Source organism: Ochotona princeps, chromosome 9, assembly GCF_030435755.1.
Source record: "Ochotona princeps isolate mOchPri1 chromosome 9, mOchPri1.hap1, whole genome shotgun sequence".
In the NCBI taxonomy this organism is placed as follows: domain Eukaryota; kingdom Metazoa; phylum Chordata; class Mammalia; order Lagomorpha; family Ochotonidae; genus Ochotona; species Ochotona princeps.
In genome coordinates, this window is record NC_080840.1 from 1,430,019 (window position 1) to 1,451,224 (window position 21,206).

The 21,206-nt window shown below is 57.1% G+C and overlaps 1 protein-coding gene across 2 annotated transcripts in view; it reads left to right on the forward strand.

The window, feature by feature from the left end:
- The first annotated feature begins 374 nt into the window (after window positions 1-374).
- The window catches only part of TRAPPC9 (trafficking protein particle complex subunit 9), a 358,840-nt gene continuing 338,008 nt past the window's right edge, over window positions 375-21,206 (forward strand). The window contains exons 1-5 of one of the 2 annotated variants that reach the window (XM_058668446.1): window positions 375-1,048; window positions 6,644-6,789; window positions 7,349-7,477; window positions 13,313-13,339; window positions 20,599-20,720. In XM_058668446.1, the coding sequence (XP_058524429.1) occupies window positions 465-1,048; window positions 6,644-6,789; window positions 7,349-7,477; window positions 13,313-13,339; window positions 20,599-20,720 (1,008 nt within the window). In that variant the 5' untranslated portion in view covers window positions 375-464. The remainder of the gene's footprint in view (window positions 1,049-6,643; window positions 6,790-7,348; window positions 7,478-13,312; window positions 13,340-20,598; window positions 20,721-21,206) is intronic. The other variant, XM_058668447.1, reaches the window with a different exon arrangement.

Sequence of the window (21,206 nt, forward strand, 5' to 3'; positions counted from 1 at the left end):
CTGGGGTGGTTGTGCCCCAGTGCCTGGTGGCGCAAAGTAGCCCACGATGCAATTGGGGAATCTCACAGGAAACCCAGAGTTTTCCTTGGTATTCCAAGAAGTTTTCAAGTTTAACTGTCAATTCCATGTAAGCTGCTTTCATATTTGAAGTCACAATGGCTACGGGGCCAGCCCCCTCATGCTGCCCTTGTGCTGGCTCTGAGCTGGTGCCTGGTTGAGGTGTTGGGGCAGCCCAGTAGCAGCCTCCTGTCCGGGGGCAGGCCTAGCAGCAGCTGGGGGTGGAGGACAGGGGATGGGATGGGGGAGCTGTGAAAGCTGGACGCCGCTTCCTAAGGGCCCTGGTTTCTCTGCCCGCCTTGCTCTTGCAGGCCGTTAAGCTGGAATTCCCGCGTCCCAGCGTGGACTCCTAGTGGCCCAAAGTGTACCCCTCCGGCTCGCCCCTCTCCTCTGGCGTGGGCTTCACCATGAGCATCCCTGACTACATGCAGTGTGCCGAGGACCACCAGACGCTGCTGGTGGTGGTGCAGCCCGTGGGCATCGTGTCAGAGGAGAACTTCTTCAGGATATACCGCAGGATCTCGTCCGTGAGCCAGGTCAGCGTGCGGGACTCGCAGCGTGTGCTCTACATCCGCTACCGGCACCACTACCCGCCTGAGAACAATGAATGGGGTGACTTCCAGACGCACCGCAAGGTCGTGGGCCTCATCACTGTCACCGACTGCTTGGCGGCCAAGGACTGGCCACAGACTTTCGAGAAGTTCCACGTGCAGAAGGAGCTGTACGGTGCCACGCTGTACGACTCGCGCTTGTTTGTCTTCGGGTTGCAGGGCGAGGCAGTGGAGCAGCCGCGGCCCGACGTGGCCTTCTACCCCAGCTACGAGGCTTGCGAGGGTGTGGAGAAGCACACGGAGGACTTCATTGAGTCCCTCTTCATTGTTCTCGAGTCCAAGCGCCTGGACAGGGCCACCGACAAGTCTGGGGACAAGATCCCCCTTCTCTGTGTCCCGTTTGAGAAGAAGGACTTTGTGGGGCTCGACACAGACAGCAGGTAAGTGTTACCTCCTCCCCTTTGACCCCCCTGGCTGCCCGTGGGGGCAGCTTCCTGACGTCAGAAGGGGCAGGCAGGTGGCAGCTGAGAGTAGACGGGTGTCTGCTGGCTCACACTGCAGTAGAAACGGGCGGCCCATGGTAGAGGGCATCTACTGCCCCAAGGGACTCCCTGGGGCTGCTCTACTGTGACCGCCTGCTCGTTGGCTCCCCAGATGACAGGCAATGGCCAGAGCTGAAGTTGGGAGCCAGAAGCCCCATCGGAGTCTCCAGGAACCCAGTGACTGGGGCCACCATCACGGAGTCCGCCAGGGTCAGTGTTAGCAGGCAGCTAGACTCAGGAGCCGGGGCTCGAACTCGGGCACCTGGAGTGGGAGGTGGGTGTCTCAGCTGGCTGCTTAGCTGCAAAGGCTGTGGCCTTAGCAGTCCAGGAGCTAGACTGAGTTGAGATGTGTCTTTGGTCACACTCTGCTGTGTGACATGACGGAGAAAAGAAGGGAGCTGGTCACACCCTGGCTGGACATGCGCTCGTTAGCATTTTGTGTATATTAGGGTAACATCAACTTCAGCTGCCTGGCCGTGGTTTCCATGCGGCGGCTGGAGACGTGACCTTATGCACCTGGCATGCACCTGTTCCTGTTGGGTGGCTTCCAGGCTCTGCTGTGGCATGTGGGCCACGTGGGCCACGCAGGGCACTCTGCCCGTGTCAGCCTCACTGGCCAGCCAAGACCAGGGTCAGCGTGTCAGACCGCTGCCCAAGATCGCCTAGGGACACCCCTGTGTCCTCAAACCTTCTTGGAAGCAAGTGATTGAACCATGAGTTTATTTTGGTGCAAGAACTTGTGGAATCTGTGTGCTTTTGTTGTTGTTGTTTTTAGTCCACGTTTTTCCATGAATTTTCTGGAGTGGCCTCTTAGACGTGTGTCTGTGTTCCCCACATGCCATGTTTGTGCTGCAAGGAGCTGGACAAGGGCAGTGGCCACTTGCTGTGATGTCAGCCTGACGGCCTCCTCCTTCACTCGCTGCCGTGGTGGCTGCCGGGAGCACTTGGTCCCCTGTTGCCAGTGCAGCTGTGTTGCTGGCTCAGTGGCCTCGGGCACGGTGCCCCTCCCTGGCTGGACATGCGCCCGCCCGTTCATTCTGAGTAACAGGCAGGTGAGGGTGCATTGGCATCACACCCACCCCATCTGAGTGCTGGTGTTGGCTTAAGGCTGGGGAAAGGCAGAGTGTCCCCCAGTCCTGGGGTCCACATGATCGCTCAGTGTGGCCCAGCCTCAGGTGGGTTTGAAAGCCCGTAGGTGCTGAGCCTCTGTTCAGGCTGCAGAGCCCGGGACATCCGCTGTAACCTCCATGGGGCCGGGAGGCCACGTGTGGACATGCAGGGGCCACCCCTCCTATGAAGGAGCTCTGGGCCTGCCTGCAGGGGGTGGGGAGCAGCCTGGCCCTGCTTCTCAAAGCTGTGTGGGCTGGGGAGCTGAGACAGTGCCAGGCAGGTGTTCCAGCGGGCCTTGCAGGTGCCAGACTGTTCTGCTGTGGCACTTCGAGCTGCCCTGCCTTCCTCTCAACCCTGTGCTGCCCCCTGCCTGGCCGCCATGGGGGCCTGAGTGACGCTGAGAGCAGCCCCTCCACCCCCTCAGCTTGAGCCTGTAGCTAGTTCGTCTGCCTGGTGTGCACCTGCGAAAGTCACTTTTGTCCTGGTGTGTTTCTAATCTCCAATTGTTCCTCTTTCTTTTCTTTTCCATTTTGTTTTGTTTCTTCTTCTCCCGTTACCGCCCTGTGAGTGTGTTGTTGGGTCTGACAAGGTAGGCTGGGAACGGATTGCCCTGAACTTAGCTAGACTGCCCGGGGCTGCCTCCTCGTAGTACTTGCTTCAGAACACACTGACTGCTCCCAGATCCGGGTGCCACCTGGGGCTCCCCTGGGGTCCCGTTCCTCTGCTTTCTGTGCTCCTAACCCGTTGGGTGTTTGGTCCTGGTAACTGACCTGCTGAGGGGTGGGGGGTGGGCCTTGGTGACCTCGAGCCTTCACTGGGGACTCCCTGCTCCCGCTGGCAGAGCCTGCAGCTGCAGCCCCCCTTGCTTGAGCCAGCGCTTCTGAGCGTCCCTCATGGGCATGCCAGTCTTGGCCGTGCGTGACCATGCTGTGTGCCTGGCCCGGGTGTGTGCCGGGGGTGGGGGCAGCACTGCCTGTCCTCCCTGTCGCTGTCACCGTGAGCATGCACCTGCTCCTCCTCCTCGGTCTTGGTGTGCGGGGAGAGGCTGTGCCAGAGTCCACCGCAGCCTTTTGCCCACCCCGTGATGGCTAGGGCTGTTTGCCGAGGGCACTGAGGAGGTCGGTTTTCCCCTGCGAGGTGATTCCGCTTGGCTCTCCTGGATCCTGGGGCCTCTGCCGTGAGCCGCTGGTGTCCTCACTGTCCCAGCCAGCCGGCACTGAGGGCTAGCCAGGTGCGCTAGGTGCAGGAGAGCCGTGCTGCCTTGGGTAAGGTTGGTGTCCCTCATGAGTATGACGACCCTCTGAGAACCGCAGGATGGTCTTCCAGTGACCTCACGGGGTCCCCCACTCCAGAGTCTTCATCCCACAAGTGAGAGCTTTGTGCCGTTGGCGGGAGCCTGTTCCTCAGTCACTGGGGCTCAGCTGAGGGAGGCAGGACCTTCTGAGGGATCTCACATTCAGGGAGAGTGGACAGACATAAGGGTTCGTTTCCTCGAGCTGTGAACAGGGTGGAGACCCTGCTACTGGGGTCCCAGGGTGGGGGGTGCAGCCTAGCCGGGCTTTCCTCAGCTCCTTGCCCCCATAGGCTTGCCCTTCAGGCTGTACCAGGAGCCCTCCTGGATGGCACGCTGTGTCCTCCTCCCGTCCTGGCTGTCCTTGGGAACTCAAGTATGAGACACGTGTCTTTCCCAGGTGACTTGGGTGGGAGAGGCCGACAGTGCTGTGCCCCCCACGGGAGCCTCAGCTCGTGCCTGCTGGCTGCAGTGCTGGGTCCCTGGGAGCCTCAGCTTGTGCCCGCTGGGTGCCCATTGGTTGTGGTGGGGACCCAGGTGAGAGCTGTTCTAGAGACAGATTGCTGGGATGCACTAGTGAGAGTGAGGGAAATCAGCACTGAGCTCAGGTTCCAGCCTGAACTGGGGATATGTGGTGGGGAAGCTGGCGGCTTGTTAGAGGGACTGCGGCTGGGGGTGGACACACCGGGGGCTGTCCTGGATCGTGCACGCGATGACCTGGGGCTCCAAGGAGGGAGAACTAGGCAGTACCCGTCGTGACCAAGAGGTGGGCAGCGGCCGCGGTCTGGATGCCGCTGTGTGGGGCATGGAGTGTTTGGAGCGATTTCCGCTTGTCCTGAAGGTGCTGGGACCAGGGCTGTGGCCAACACTGAAGGGCGCAGTGCATTTCCAGAGGCCGCTGGGGCTGGGCAGCACTAACCAGTGTGGGGGACCAGAGGTGGGTGGTCCCTGTGGGAGCGGAAGGTGTGAGGAGGGGCAGGGCTCCCAGAGCTGTGGGGGAGGGTGGAGCAGGGTCCAGATGCAGGCGTGGGGGTCTGCACAGGCGTGTCCTCCCTGCTTGCTGACTGTGATGTCCTTCAGCGCTCTCGGGGCCTTTGGGTGAGCTCCCCGGAGTGCCTGGGGCGGCCTCTCACGGGCTGTTCGGCCTGCCCTGGTATTCAGGCAGTGTCCAAGCAGAAGGCAGCTCGAGCCACTTGGTGGCCCCGGCCACTTTGGCTGGAGGCAGCATGAGGTGGAGGCATCCCTTGCTAGGGTCTTCAGGGCTTTCTTAAGGCAGCTGCAGGATCCATGAACATCTGAAATTGTGTAGCAACTATTCCAGTTTTTTTTTTTTTGTACTATCTTCCTTAAAATTTTTTTTTTAAATTTATTTATTTGAAAGGTACAGTTGCAGAGAGTGAGAGAGAGCTATCCGTCTGCTGGTTCACTCCCCAGGTGACCAACATGGCCAGGGCGGGCCAGGGGAGAGCTGACAGCTTGGGTGTGCCATGTGGGTGGCAGGGACCAAAGCTTGGGGGCATCCTCCACTGTGTTCCTGGGAGCGCACATGGATTGCTGGCACTGTTGGCAGTGGCTCTACCTGCTACTCCACAGTGCCAGCCCCTCCAGACTGTGAGCAGGCCTGCCTTGTCCTGGGTATGAATGTGTGCCAGTCTTCGCACAGCAATCAGCTCTGGGCTAGGAGGTCAAGCACTTGTTGTCCATGATCTATGCAGAGTGTAGAAGTCCCCTGTGTATGAGTTAGTGCGAGTGGGAGGGCAGTGTGGACGCCACCTTCAAGGCAGGGTGTGTTCATGTGGCTTCCGGAAGGGAACACTTCACATGGCTGAGGAGACTGGCAGGGCCAGCCTGTGGCTTTGCTGCAGAGTGTCTTAGACCACTGTGAGTCAGGGCTTCGTACCAGGTTCCTGTGGATTTCTGACTGGTCCTTAAGGCCACTCCCTCTAACCCAGTCTTTTGTTGTTGTTGCTGCTATTGTTGGAGGTTTACTTATTTCCATCCACTGATTCACTCCCCAGATGGTCAAACTGGCTGGAGCGGGGCTGGTCTGAAGCCAGGAACCTGGGGCTCTTTCTGGATCTCTTGTGTGGGTTCAGGAGCCCAGGGACATGGGCTAGTCTCTGCTGCTTTCCCAGTCCATTAACAAGGAATGAGGTTGGAAGTGGAGGAGCTGGGGCTCAAACCAGCTTTGTAATGCGGGATGCGGGATGCTGGTGTGGTACCCCCAACCCCTGCTGGGACTTGGACTTCAGAGAGTGCCTGGCTGTGTGGGCGATGCTGGCTGTATGTTTCTACACCCACGGGTCTAGAGGTGCCAGGGCAGGTCCCTCAGGCTGCTGTCATCTGCTGGTCAGTCCTTGGGTCAGGACAGTGCTGGTGGTCTCCGTGCCTTGAGAGCAGGTAGTCTCGCTCTGGTGAGGGGGGCCTAGCCAAGCTTGGGGGTCTCTGCTCTTCCCCAGGATAAGTGGGTGCCCCAGGAGCCCAGGGAGCCCCTCCATGTAGTGTGTGCTGTGCCATCAGTCCAGAGCACAGGATGCGTCAGGGAAAATTCCGGGCCCTGGCCCTGGGGTTTGACTTTCCCTGTATCCTCTGCTGTTCTCGGATGCCCTGCGGGTCATAGACGAGTCGTTACTAGGGGCCCGGCCCAGAGCGCAGTCAGGGTCCAGGGGGATGTCTGCCCAGAGCTGGAGGGCCCTGTGAGGGTTCTGAGGGTAAGAGTCGTCGGGCAGATGCTGGGGCTGGCAGGGTGGCCTTGCCAAGGGGGCTGCTGGAGCCGGGCCTGGGGAGCGCATTGCCGTGTGTGTATGTGGGGGGACCCCAGAGCAGCGGCCACGGAACCGTGAGGGTGGAAGTCTTGTTAGCGCCAGCTGCTCGGCTCCTAATAATAGGCTTGCTGTGATGCCAGTCTGAGAAGGAAAACCCAACTCCTGCACAATCTCGGGGGGGGACCCCAGAGGGTCTGCTTGACCCTTTGGGGAGCTGCTTCCCCGCCCTCCGGCCTTCAGTGGTGGGGCGACTATCTGAGAGTGAGGTGGCACCCAGCCTGTGCGGTGACAGTGACTCACCCGTGCCCCTCCTGTCCTGTCTTGCAGACATTACAAGAAGCGGTGCCAGGGCCGCATGCGGAAGCACGTGGGCGACTTGTGCCTCCAGGCTGGGATGCTGCAGGACTCGCTGGTGCACTACCACATGGCCGTGGAGCTGCTGCGCTCCGTCAACGACTTCCTGTGGCTGGGAGGTGAGAGCAGCCTCACACCGAGACGGGGCGGGGGACACAGCAGTGCATGCAAGCAGGTGCGGCATGTCCCTGTGTGGAGGGAGATGCAGTCCCAGCCACAGCCTGGCTGCCATGGCCTACAGACACCTCTCCAGCCTGGGGCTGAGCGAGAAGCCTGGCACAGTGGCTACCTGCCCTGCAACCCCATTTATGTGGCATCTCCACCGCGGGTAAAGCCCATAGAGGCAGAAAGTCCATAAGTGGACTGTGAGGGGCTGGGCCCCTCCTGGCAGTGCAGTTTCCTGGAGGCTGCTGGGCTCCTGGAGGCCGGTGGGGCGGCACACAATGGCTCCAACGCAGCCTTGGCTGGTACCGCCCTTGCCCCAGGGCGTGCATTTGCATGTGGGAATCCCTCCCTCTGTGCCACCTTGAGTGGGTCTTGGAGTGACGTGGGCCTGAGAAGGACATGCAGGGACCACCTACTGGCCATCAGACGCTGCCAGCTTGGACTCTGTGTGAAGGTGGGCCTTGGTGCCTGTTGAAGTCCTGCTTGGCTAACTGCTGTCTCTTTCTGCACCAGCTGCGCTGGAAGGCCTGTGCTCGGCTTCTGTCATCTCTCACTATCCTGGCGGCACCGGCGGGAAGAGTGGAGCCCGCAGGCTCCCCAGCAGCTCCCTCTCGGCAGAAGCAGCCAACAGACACCGGCCAGGTGAGCCCCCCCTGCCCCGGTTGGGCTTGGCACGAAGCACCCCTAGCCCCCTCCCCCGAGTGAGCCTGGCTGCTCAGGAGGCATTTCTGCCCTGTCCTCAAGTGCTTTTGTCCAACTCTGAGCACCTTTAGTGGGTTACAGGGATGGTTCCGAGGCTGAGAGGGTGGGGTGGGGTGGGGTGGGGGTGTTGTTGGGTTCTAAGGCTGAGAGGATGGGGTGGGGTGGGATGGGGGTGTTGTGTTGGGGCCTGCTCTGTCATTTCTGTACCTTGGGAGAAAGCTTGTCCCAGAGGTCTGTTCCTGTAGCTAGTTTGGGGCAGGGGCCGGGCCTGATGAAGTTCTCTGATGGCGTTAGGGTTGATCTGTTCATGTCTGCCTCATCAGTGAAGGGTGGCCCTCATCGATGCTCTGTAACCTTGAACCTGAGCACCCTCTCTTGCCTTCCAATGGACCCAGCACAGACTGCTCTGGTAGCAAGGTCACCAAGATCAAGGTGGGCCGGGCTGCCCACAGAGGGTCCATGAAGTAGTCCTCCCTCCCCTGGTAAAGAAGGAAGCAAGGCCGTTCCCGCACACAGGGTGGAGCACCCGTGTTTCTTCCTGGAGTTTTGCCTTTCCCACATCGCCGGCCGAGCAGGGAGCCTCATGGCCACGTGGTGGCCGGGCAGGGCCTGGGGTGCTCCAGGTAGAGCTGTGTGGGGAATCCAGGTGATGGCGCCCCATCCCCTGAGCAGGGGCATCTCGTGCTTAGTTCCCAAGGCAGCCTCGCCCGTGTGAGGACAAGCCTGCCACAGAGGCGCCTTCCTGGCAGTTGACTGCAGAGTTCCCCTCTTGGCTGGAGTCCCTGCCCCAGGGCTTGCTGTGAGGGTAGAGCTTGGCCCCGCAGCAGCCCCCGCCCCGGGCCCTGGCCAGGGTGGACCGGGAGACGGGGGCAGCAGCCCTCTTGCCCTGTGTTACTCCAGGTCGGCTGGGGGGCGGGGATTCAGGACTGCCCCAGCTCCAACTTACAGTTTCATAGCAGATTTCTTCTTGGAAAGGGGCGTTACTGCTCTCCTTAGATTCAAGTATTTTATTTAAAAACCCCAGTTCTGTCCTCCCTGCCTCTTTTTGCTCTGGTTCCCTCCCCTGCTCGCCTCTTCCTTCTCTCTCCTCCCCCATCTTGCTTTGTCTGTTGGTATTTAGAGGCAGGGACCGTTGCCCTTCATTCTGAGTACTCACCCTAGGAACCTGTAGGTCCACAATGAACAGACGGAGCCTGGCTTGAGGTGCGTTGCACGTGTTATTGCCGTGAGGTGTGTGGCTGTGACACGGACCTGCGCTTTGGTACACAGGCATTTCTCCTTTGTGGACTGTTGACGGCAGTCCTGCTCACGTGCCCCCAGTGGCTCTGTGTGCAGTGCTTGTCCTTGCTGGGGCCTGGGGCCGGTGTCAGCAGTAAAAATGACAGGTTGAGCGCGATCCCAGCGCCAGCATGCCAAGGGCTCACCACTTGGCTCTCTGCAGCAAAGCTGCTCAAGGGAAGCAGTGTGCTGCTGAGGGGATGGTAGGAACAGGGAAGGTAGCAAACCTTGAGTGCGAGTAAAGATCTATGCTATTCTCTTTTTGTCTAAATGAATCTGCATTTAAAAAAAAAGATATATATTTATTTTATTGGAAAAGCAGATTGAATTTATGGAGAAAGGTGAGACAGAAAGATCCCTCATCTGCTGGTTCATTCCCCAGTGGATGGAGCTGAGCTGATCCAAAGTCAGGAGCCAGAAGTTTCTTCTGGGTCTCACACGCAGGTGCAGAATCCCAAGGCTTTGGGCCATGCTCTACTGCTCTCCCAGGTTGTAAGCAGGGAGTGAGATGGGAAGTGGGGCAGCTGGGGTATGAAGGCACCTGTATGGGATCCCGGCACTTCCAGGGGTAGGATTTAGCCATTGAGCTGTCACACTGAGCCCGCACGTGTGCGTTATGGGACTTGGGACACAGCCTCCATCCATGTGGCTGAAACGTCCCCTCATCTGTGAAGCTGGCTGGCTTTGCTTCTCTTATTTGACTGTGGGAGTGGGAAGCCATGCATGCAGGATGTCCAGCCAAGCACAGTGGGCATCAGATGCAGTTATTATGCAGAGGGACCACTGGGGATGCAGAGGCAAACGAATGAGAATCTAACATCAGCCAGTTGCCTCCTGGAATACCTGTGACATCCAGGCTGGGTCAGACTGAAGCCAGAGCTTGGTCCAGGTCTGCCACATGGGTGACAGGGACCATCAGGGATCCCGTTAGCAGGAAGCTGGAATCCCAAGTGGAACCGGGACTTGAATTCACATGCTGACACACACTCAGGTGTCCCCAGCAGCGCGTGGACTGCTTGGCCGGTGTGTGCCCCGGAAGCAGTGACTGAACGGCGAGGCACTGTTTCTGCGTGTGTTCCGTTTATGCTTGTGTGTAACAGGTAGCAGGTGTAACTTAGAGTGGTTTATGCTTGTGTGTAACAGGTGGCAGGTGTAAGTTAGAGTGCGGAATAGTGTTTCAAAAATGTATCCTGACATCTTGATGAAATCAGATTGGCTAGCTTCAGATTGGGTAGCTCACAGAATATTTGTTTAGAATAAGTATCTTTATGACTGTAAACTCACAGGGCCACAGACCATCTACTAGAGCCTTAAATGACTGAGATTTTTGTCACTCTGAAATTGGCCGGAACGATCCACATTTTTGGAGAACAAGGTCATCTCTTTTATGATTGAGGAAGCCTGATTTGTTTTGAATCTTTGTATCGGTTGAAGGGAGTCGGTTGTTGCTTTGGCACGGGTCCCCTGTCTTTTTCTTTCTTTCTTTTTCCTTGTCCCTTCTGCAGAAGGATTGAAAGGTGCTGTTGCTGAATGGCTCAGGCCTTGTTTGTTTATTAAGACTGATCGATTCATTCGAAAGGCAGAGTAACGGCGAGAGTGGCACAGATGCACAGAGATGTCCGCCGCTGGTTCACTTCCAAATGGCTGCAGTGGCTGGTATTGCGCCCGGTGGAAGCCAGGGGCCTGGCACTCCATGTGGGTCTCGCACGTGGCAGCAAGTGTCCGAGCGCTCGGGCCATCAGCAGCTGCTTCCGCCATGTGTGAACAGGGAGGTGAATCACAAGTGGAGCTGGGTCAGCATTGTGGGGCCGTTTGGAGCGGAAATGTCTTTTCCTATCTTCTGTACTAAAGACTTTTAAGTAAATAAATAAATTTTTTGAAGAGATTCATTTTTTAAATTGGAAAGTCAGATATATAGAGAAGAGGAGAGACAGAGAGGAAGATCTTCCATCCACTGGTTCACTCCCCAGATGGCCGCAATGGCCATAGCTGAGCAGATCTAAAGTCAGGAACCAGGAACCTCCTCTGGGTCTCCCACGTGGGTTCAGGATCCCAAATCTTTGGGCCATCCTCGACTGCTTTCCCAGGCCGCAGGTAGGGAGCTGGATGGAAACGGGGCTGCCAGGAAACTAACCAGTGCCCATATGGGATCCTGAGCGCATTCAAGACAAGGACCTTAGCCACTAGGCTACTGTGCCAGGCCTCAGTAAATAAATCTTTAAAAAAGAAGTGGGCCAACCAGGCTGCTGTGGGTGATATCCTCACTCACTGGGCCACGATGCCAGCCCCGGCCGTGCTGTCTTGATATATAGACGTTTTTGTGTATCGCTTGGATGATGATTCCTGGTCCCCAGTGCTTTGGGAGGTGTTTTTTCAAGGCACTAGGGCCGTCTGCTGTTGGAAGTGAGCTTGTCGCTGCCAGGGTTGGTAGCCAGGAGTTTGTGTTGGCTGTGGTGCAGAATGCCGATGGTGGCGGGAGGCTGGCTGGGGGGCAAATCCCCTGGGCTCGGCATCCTGCTGCTGCATTCCCTGGGCTCAGATGGGTCTCGTGGGCCTGCACTTCTGTCCAGATGCTAGGGTGTTGGCGTTTGCAGATTGATTATGGAACACGCCTGTCCTCTCTGAAGCAGAATTGGAGTTGGCTAAGTGTTCTGCCCTGGGCCCGGGTCATAGCCTAGTGGCTGAAGTCCTTGCCTTGCATGTGCCAGGATCCCATATGGGCGCCAGTTCTAATCCTGGAAGCCCCACTTTCCATCCAGCTCCCTGTTTGTGGCCTGGGAAAGCAGTCGAGGATGGCCCAAAGCCTTGGGGCCCTGCACCCATGTGGAAGACCCAGAGGAGTCTCCTTGCTTCGAACTGGCCCAGCTCTGGCCGTTGCGGCCACTGGGGGAGTGAATCAATGGACGGATATCTTCCTTTCTGTTTCTTCCTCTCTGTATATCTGACTGTCCAATGAAAATAAAATAAATATTAAAAAGAAAAGTGTTCTGCTATGGTGTGGTCTCTGAGCATTCTTGCTCCACTGATCATTTCTTAGTGGGTAGCCAGTGTGTCTTTTTTTTTTTTGGTCCATGTGGGAAGGCCTTTTTGGCCATAGGTGGCGCTGTTGCACCTGTTTCTCCCTGAAGTCCTGGTTTTTGCTGTTTATGCCAAACTTACCCTAGGTTCCTTTAAATTTATGTTTTATTTGATGCTCCACAGTAGCACCATGTCTGTTACAGCCGGGTACCTGAGAAAGCATTCCAGTTCCTTGGTTTTTTTTTTTTTTTGCTGCATCACCCTGGCATGTGTATTTCCGCCATGCTGTGTGAACAGCAGGGAGACAAAGTTGTCTTCTGAAATAGAACGCAGTCAGCCTGGTTTCATGGAGGAGAGCTACAGGCTGTCTGCGAAGGCCCTGCCAGCTGGGCCTCAAAGCTGGAGGGAAGCAGAACTCAGTGCAGCTACCTCGAGTCTGAATGCAGACCCCGAGGTGTGCGCCCAGCCCTCACCCGCGCGGCGTAGTCGACACAGTGGCCGTGTCACGGGAGGGTCTCGTAGCCTGTGGCCGTGTCTCACAAGGAGGAATGGGGACCTGCTGGGAGGGGGATGGCACAGTGGTCCCTGTGCCCGTGGTTCAGCTGGGGCGTGGGCCACACAGAGTGATGCCCTGTTAGTGAGCATGTAGGGGCGCTCTGCAGTATGTGAGGGCCCAGGGCAGACCACTCCCCGGGAGGCGAGCTTCATGGCTGTGGCTGGGGTTGGGGGGGCACTGCACTCCCAGCACCTGCGGGAGGTGGGAGAGCGAGGGTCTGGATGCTGTGTCCCCACGTCAAGGCAGCAGCAGCTGTAGCCTCCTCAGCAGGCCTGTGGGCAGAGAACCTGTTTGGTTGTCCTTCGGAGAACATACCTTTTTTGAAGTTTGAGGGTAGCTTCTAGAGTGCAGTGACAGTTCACCTGGAAACTAGCTGCTCAACAGCGCCGCCCTGAGGGAGCTGCTTGCCAGGCGGAGTAAATCTGCTGTTGGGATGTAGAAGGCTTGACTGGGCCACCCCCTCCCGCTGACTGCCAACCATTGGTGTGGCTCTCGGAACCAGGACCTCCTGGTGGGGCCTTGCCCTCCGCAGTGTCCAGCTAGGTTACAGTGACAGCAGGTGGCAGAGACGCTCCTCTGTTCTCCGGTTCCGGCATTGGCACAAGTGACGTGCCTCGGCCCACTGGCCTGTTTGTGGAAACAGGAGCTTCTGATCAAAGCTGAGCTGAGCTGGGAGCTGGGGCCTGGGAAGGGGCAGAGCGACGGGGGCGTGGCGGTACAGAGCTCACAGTGATACTGTGTTTTCTTGCTGACTTTTTTCTATTCTGAGTTTGCAACATTGTATTATCCAGAAGTGCCCTCCTGGTCAGAGGCAGCTCTGGCAGTCCTGAGACTGTGTGAGTGAAAAGACGTTGTCTTAGCAATCTCCTGGGCCAGCAGTTTGGTTTTCCCAATAAAAGACCATGATCTGTTCTTTCTTCCAGGGGCACAGGAAGTTCTCATTGACCCAGGTATACAGTCTGTGTGCTAGCGAGTCCTTGTTTCCTGGTGGTGTGAATTAAATGTTGAAATTTCTGGATTGTGATTTTTGGGGAACGTTCTGATTTAAGTAGCTTTTAAATCAGAGCTGTGAGAAGCCCGATTGCTGTCTGGCCTGTGTTTGGGGGTGAACCCCTCTGCTGTGTGCTGCCTGTGAAGAGGAGCATTCCTCCACTGGCATGGTGGCGTGACTGCCATGCGCATGCCACCTCCTCCGTCCGCGACTGCACAGCATGCTCCTCTGTTAGTGTGCCATTCCCATGTGCCAGTGATCCCGCGGCTTGGTCACGTGACTGCCATGCGCATGCCACCTCCTCCGTCCGCGACTGCACAGCATGCTCCTCTGTTAGTGTGCCATTCCCATGTACCAGTGATCCCGCAGCTTGGTCACGTGACTGCCACATGCATGCCGCCGCCTCCTCCGTCCGTGACTGCACCAGCATGTTCGTCTCTTAATGTGGAATTCCCACGTGCCAGTGACCCTTGGCTTGTGCCCCCTCCTTGTGGATTCGTGTTCCCTACTGCATTTCATGTCTGTCTGCTGGAGAATGAAACTGTGTGTGTTTCTAGAGGTGGATTTTATCTGCTTGCTTGACATTTTCTGTAATTAATATGAAAAAATCTTTAAAAAAATTGTTATTATTTGTAAGGCAAAGCAACAGAGAGACGGAGGAGAGAGAGGGAGACCCTGCACACTCCCTACGTGGCTGCAGTGGCCGGGCCAGGCCGGGCCAGACCGGCAGCCAGGCTGGCTGTCGTGGGGCGGGGGGCCTGAGCGCTCGGGCCCTCTGCTCTCCTGGGCGCAGTGGCCGAGTGAGTGGAGGGTAGCTGTGCTCCTTCTGGCTTCTCGCCACGTCCTTTTGTCCAGCTGTGCCTCTCAGCTCAGGAGTGAAGCTGCTTCAGGGTTGAAGTCAGTTTTTCCTTTTTCTTTGAAAGGAGAACACGCATAGACACGGAGAACTCCCCCCAGCGGGGAAGGTCTCCCATCTGCTGCCTCACTCCCCAGCGTCTGCAGCAGTCGGCGCTGGGCCAGGCCGAAGCTAGGAGCCTGCATGACCGTCTGAAGTCGCACGTGGGTGCGGCAGGGAGCTGCTCCCTTGCTGCTGCAGTGAGCAGAAGCTGCAAGGGAAGTGAGGGAGCCCGTCTGACCAGGCTGGATGCCCACCCCATGGGTTTCGGTCCTTTCCTCAGCGGAAGGGTTTGTGGAACGCCTAGGGGGGTTCTCATGTCCTTTTTAGGAGAGCTGAGGCGTTGGCTGCATCAGGATAGGGGCAGGGTGTGGCTGGAGAGACTGATGGAAGACTGGATCAACGTTGGACGTATTGGCATTTGACCAATAGAAGTGTCTAGGCTTGTCTGACTAGTTGTGCCTGGTATAAAATCATGACTCGGTGCGGCCACCATACTTGGGGAGGAGAGTGGAGTACATGCACTGGGCAGACGTGGCCCAGAGCCGCAGGGAAAGCCACTTTTGGCTGGGAAGAAAAAGGACCAATTGTTGTTCCTGACACTCTCCACCAAGCCAGATTGTCTGTGAGACGGAGTTCAGGACTAGGGGTGGAAGTGAAGCTCGTTGCGTGGGGCTAGAGAAGTCAGAGCGTTCAGGGTGGACGCACGGGGTTGGAAACGTGTGGCTCAACCCTGCTCTCCCATTCCAGTTCCTGCTCCGCCACCAGGGTGCGGCCCGCCTGCTGAGAGCTGAGCCCCTGGAGTTCTTGCCAGACTTGATCTCTTCCCTGTGACAGGAGGCCTTGTGGGGTTCTGAGGGCCTCGCACCCTAGGAAGGAGTCACATCCGAACCCCCAGCATCTTCTTGGGGCCGTGAGATTGTTCAGCTACATGGGAAACTCATCCCAGGAGGCTCTCACAGTCACACTGCTTTCCTTTGAGTCGGAGGCTGAGGTGGGGACAGCCCTGGAAGCTGTCTCGCGATGACTTCTTCACCCCCGTTTCCTGGTCCTGCTGCGGGATGGCTGGGCTGTCACTGGCCGCCAGCATCCCAGGCTGGGTCTGCCTTCCACTGCCAGGAAGCCTGGTCCACCTCCCCTCTCTCCCTATCCCTGAACGTTTTGTGCACGCCGAACAACTTCTTGCTTGAAGCCCACTTGGTATTGCTTGTTCCCATGTTGACGGACACGGAGCTGCTGCACGCACTGTTCTGTTGATGTTGTTTTTAAACATCTTTTGTGTAGTTCACCCATCTACAGTACATAATTCAGTGGTATTTTTTGTATGTGAGAGGTCTTCAAGAAGTTTATACTGTGTTTTATGAAACACCACATGGGCCAGCGTGCTGTCACAGCTGCCTGAGACACTGCCTGGGTATCAGCACTGCACACGGGTGCTGGTTGGAGTCCCAGCTGTTTTTGTTTGATCCAGCTCCCTGCTAATATGCCTGGGAAAGAAGTGGAGGACGGCCCAAGTGCCTGGGCCCTGCTCCTGTGTGGGAGACCTGGGTGAAGCTCCTGGCTCCTGACATTGGATTAATCCGGTTTACAGGCTTCCGTGGCCATTTGGAGAGTGAACAGTGGATGGAAGACTTCCCCCGCCCCATCTTGATATAACCCTGTTTTTCTTTTCTTTTTTTTTGTAATGATTTATTTATTTTTATTACAAAGCCAGATATACAGAGAGGAGGAGAGACAGAGAAGATCTTCTATCCGATGATTCACTCCCCAAGTGGCCGCAACGGCCGGTGCTGCGCCGATCCAAAGCCAGGAGCCAGGAACTTCCTCCAGGTCTCCCACACAGGTGCAGGGTCCCAAGGGATTGGGCCATCCTCGGCTGCTTTCCCAGGCCACAAGCAGGGAGCTGGATGGGAAGCAGGGCCACCGGGATTAGAACCGACGCCCGTATGGGATCCCGGCGCGTTCAAGGTGAGAACTTTAGCTGCTAGGCCACGCCGCCAGGCCGAATAACCCTATTTTTCAAGTAAATATTTGGAAAAGAATTCTTGAATTTGAAAATTTTAGTACCAAAATAAATCGACTTTTTTTTTTTTTTAATTGGAAAGACAGATTTCTAAAGAGCAGAGGAGACAGAAAGGTCTCTCATTGCTGGTTTATTCCTTGAATGGGTGCGGTAACCAGAGCTGAATCGATCTGAAGCCAGGAGCCTCTTCTGGGTCTCCCACGCAGGTGCAGGGGCCCAAGGCTTTGGGAACATCCTCTGCTACCTTCCCAGGCCACAAGCAGGGAGCTGGGAGGGAAGCGGAGCAGCTGCTAGACTGTGGCGCTGGGCCCTGTGTGTGTGTGTGTGTGTGTGTGTTTCATCTGCTTGAGTGAGTGTGAGAGTGAATGAGGGAGAGAGAGCTGGAGCAAGAAGAGAGAGAGAGAGAAAGCAAGAGGTCTTCCTTCCGGCTGGTTCACTCAGTGCCTGCTTGACCAAGCCAGGGCCACGCTGACAACAGGCGTCTGCACCTCTGGGTCTGTCACGTGGAAGACGGGACTCAGGAAGCTGAGCTGTCGCCTGCTGCCTCCCGATGTGTGTGACCGGAAGCTGGGGCGGTAGCGGATGAGCCAGGATTCCAGCCAGCACTGATACGTGGGCTCCCCAAGTGCCTACTTAGCCCGCTGTGGTCCAGCGGTTACTCTGTATCATCCAACGTGGACGCTTTCCTGCAGTTGCGTGTCGGGTCAGGAGGCATGTGGTGCTGGTGTGTCCCGTTGTTGGTGATGATCACCTTGGCCCTCTCTGTTTGACTGCCAGGTGTCAGGAGGGTCTGGCATTGAGAACTGGCTGTGTCTATCTTTGTAATTGCAGAGTAACTGTTGAGGCCACGTTATCATCTTGCTCCTCTTCAGACTTCCACCTGCTAGTTGTTAACATCTGGTGAGGACTCTTGGCTGAGCCTCTGACTGCATCATTGCCCGTGCACTTGGTGGCCAGCACTGGTCTGCACGGGCGGGACACTTCTCTGTTGTTCCTCCCTCCTGTGTGATGCCATTAGGAACGTAAGCACCTGATCTTGTCTGGTGGCTTCTGGCCTCTGGCTGCCCTTTGGCAGCTCCTTGGGCTCCCGTGGCGCTCCCACGGGATCCCCGTCGTGTTGTGGACACTTTCTGGCTCAAGGTCTTTTCGGTTTGATGTGTGCCCTCCCTTCCTCCCAGCATTCCTCCCGGAGTTTTCACGCCATCCGCTGGGCAGTCATGTTTAGAAGCCTGGATGCTGGAACGCTCCCTGCTGCTGGGGTCCGCCGTGCTTGGCTGTGCCCACAAGTGCTTGGGTCTGTGCTGCTCCGGGGCCTGCTCCCGTCCTCCCTGCTGCTTCGGTGGGCTGTAAGCAGATCCTGAGGCCAGCAGCAAGCCGCCCCAGCTCTGCAGTGCTGGCGTTTCACTAGCATTGCCGCTGGAGGCGAGTGCCATGTCCGGAGTTGGAGTCTCATGTTGGTGGCAGCTTCTGGTTTTGGTGCCCGGGGTCGATAATGCATGGCCCCATGTCCTCGTCCTCTGGCGCTGTCTGTGTGGGTGGGCTGTGTCTCAGGCACACTGTATGCTCCTGTCTTGATTGGATGTATAAGAGGTTATGATTTCAGAAAGGCCCAGAGCTCTGCTATTCCTGCCTTTGCTGTCCCCGCTCCCCTCAGGTTCCCCCGCCCTGGGCTTTGCTCTGACTTTGTGCCACAGGCAGGATGTCACATCTCTTCCTGTGAGCAGGGGCTCCTGTGTGGCCTGCATGCCCCGTGTCCTGGGGTGTGGCTGTCTTGTTGGGCTCCCGCACACTGTGGAGAGCAGCGCTTGGGTCTGCATCCCTGAGGTGAGCTGACGGGCCTGAAGGGAAGCAGCCGTGTGTGCTGGTGGTCAGCCGACGTCCCCTGCTGTTCACACGCCGGGCGGTGAAGCCTTCCGAGTTGGCCAGTGAGATAGGACAAGTGAGGTCTTGTGTTTCTGAAGTGGCCTGTTTTTACATGCTTAGGGGCCATTTGTAGCCTTCTGCTCATTGTTTGGTTGTGTCTCTATGGCCTTTCTATGTGAATCCTTGTGGCTCTCAGGTGTTTATGTGTGTACTATCTTTCTTGCTGTATTTTTATATAATTGAATTTTTTCTTTTTTTTCCTTCTCTGTAGGTTTGAGTCGGAGAGAGCTTTTCCTGACATGCAGGCTGTGGGGGACTTTACCTGTGGTCCTGGGTCTATTTTATGGTTTTTTGTTTCCCAAGGCCCTCAGTTCCATGTGCAGTGCTCTCCTGGCGTGAGGCACGGGACTGATCTGCCCTTCCCAGACACTGTCCCGGTCTCCCGCAGTGCCGGTGCCGGGTCCTGACACTGGGGGCCTGGCCCTGCTGCTGCCCAGCTCCGTGTCCATGCCCGCGACATGCCGTCTTCCTGCCCAGGTTCTGCTGCAGAATGGGGCAGCCACCTGCTGCTGTGGCGTTCCTGTTTTCGCAGGGGACGGGCTCGCAGCTGTCAGCGACGTGGCCCCGGGTGGGTGGTCGCAGCAGAAGGTCCTTGCCCGCGCTGTCCTGCTCAGTTGCACCGCAGGCACCGTGCCTTGGGCGCCCTGCTCTGCGCTGTGCTGTGCCGTGCCTTATGTCCAGTCTGCCTGTGATGGTGACCTCCTGCCGAAGGAGGGACGCAGGGGTTGTGCGGCTGGGACTCCTAGGTCACACCCTCTCTCTTCCAGTCTGGGTTTGAGCCTGCCGAGGGCCTGGCCGGCTCTGTAGGCCCCCGTTGGGTCAGTCTCCTGGACGATGTGTCCTCCGTGTCTTCCTGTGGACAGCCTTTCCCTTGGTGACCTGGAGTTGTGTCAGTCCTGTGCTGTGTGTTTCTGTAAAACCTGGGGCAGGGTTTGTTCCTGGGCCATGTGGCTGTGCCCTCCGCCTGGCCACCGTTGTCTGCGGGGCCCCTCTCTTGCCCTCTTCCCCTTGGTGACTGCTCCCTGGAAGGGAAGTGTGGAAACTCAGCAGTGTAAAGAGATCTTGTTAGTCATGAGAGGAATAATAATAATGGTAGTAACAATAATAAGAATACTAATAACTTCTTACAGTTTGCTAAATGCCAGTTGATGTGAGACAGAGCTGTGCTGGAAGTGTGGATGCTCCGTGGGCAGGAGCAGGGGCACAAGGCGTTGGCCCAGCAGTGCTGTCTGCGGCTTGGCCTCCCTGGGGCCTTGTCCCTGCCTTGCGGGGATGGACACGCACAAGACCCCCGTTGTCGTGGGAGTTGCCCCGTCTCCTGTCCATGGATTGCGCTGGACTGTAGCGGCAGGCGTCCTGGCGGGGGAGCAGAGTCTGCGCCTCATGGCTGGGTCCTCATCACGGTACCGACTTACATCTGCTCTCCAAATAGGATGGGTGGTGGAGAGATTGGCCGAACGCTCTCTTTCTCATTTCTTGCTGTGATTTTCGCAAAATCTGTAAGAATCAAAGTCCCAGGCCACCTCCCCCTCCACAGCTCTGTCACAGAGAGTTGTGTAAGTTTGTCTCCATTCCCGTTTCCTTAGAGCCTCTGCCTGGCCGCCACCCGCCCGCCTGGCCCCTCGTCTGCCCTCCTTCCTGTGTCTGTTCCAGAAGCCTTTGCAGCGGCCTGCAGAACAGAGAGATGGCTGGGGGTGGAAGTGACAGTGGGTGCTGCGGGCCGTGGCATGCTCCGTGCTCAGTGCTCAGGTGACGCTTGCCGTCCTCTGACAGGTGCACTGGGCCTTCGGAAGGTGCTTGCTGGGTGCAGTCGAACATGAGGAAGAAAGTCCTGTGAAATCAAAGGATATTTCATCTGTTCTTTCTCCTGCCAGTTTTCCCTGTGGTGGTGGTTTTTTTCTCTGCAGATGGAAGCTTCTCCCACACTCTTCCCTGTGTGGTCTTGGTGGGCGGCGGGGGGTGGGGGGCTTTCAGCAGGTATTGGATCGAACAGGAGACTGGGATCCATGGAGAGGTGTCCGTGTCAGCCGCGTGGTTTTCTCGTGGCCTGTGCCTGTGGAGGCCGTGGCGTGGGCTCTCGTCAGCACTGAGCCCAGCAAGCCATGGGGGAATGTGTGTGGACTCCACCGCTGGCTCCAGGACCACTGAGCCAGGCCTGAGCCCATGGCTGCTAAGTGGGGCATTGCACCGGGGAGGGAACCGAACTCTGAGCCAGCTAGCATTTGGTGTGACAGACAGGACCAGGGAGTCCACAAGCTGGGAGAGTTTAAACACTGTTTCATTATTGAAAGGCAGGGCCTGTGTGAGTTTTGCCTCATCCACCAAAGCAAGGGCAGGGAAGAGATGCCAAGGCCTCTTTGATCCTCTCTGCCCGCAGGTGCCCTCACCACCAACGGCATCAACGCTGACACCAGCACCGAGATTGGCCGGGCCAAGAATTGCCTCAGCCCCGAAGACATTATCGACCGCTACAAAGAGGCCATCTCCTACTACAGCAAGGTGCCTCCTGCGGGGCGTGGTGGTGGGCGGCACGGGGCTCTCTGGCTGCCGCCACACTGTGTGCTCCGTGCTCCCCCAGGGCGTGCTCTACGGCGGCAAGCTGGTTTTTTAAAATTATTTTTAATTTTATCATGCAATTCCATAGAGTCTGGGAGTCTTTCCCCCGCCGAACTTCCACCCCTGATTTTCTCCATATTATTACAATAGTATATTATATGTACTATTATATAGTATATACAATAGTATAGTCCTTCATAAGGAGTCATAGTTCCATCACTGTTATTTAAGCGTGCCCTAACATTACTGATATGGACAAGCTGTTTTTGAGCCCCCCCACCCTGATTCTTATTGAACATCATAAAATTGGAAGAGAAGTTGTTGGCACCGCGGTCATTAACACGTCTGTTTGCCAGTGCTGCACTGTGCGGGCAGTGACCACGTGGTACTGATGTTCCATGGGGTGGTGGGTGTGTGTCGTGCTTTTCT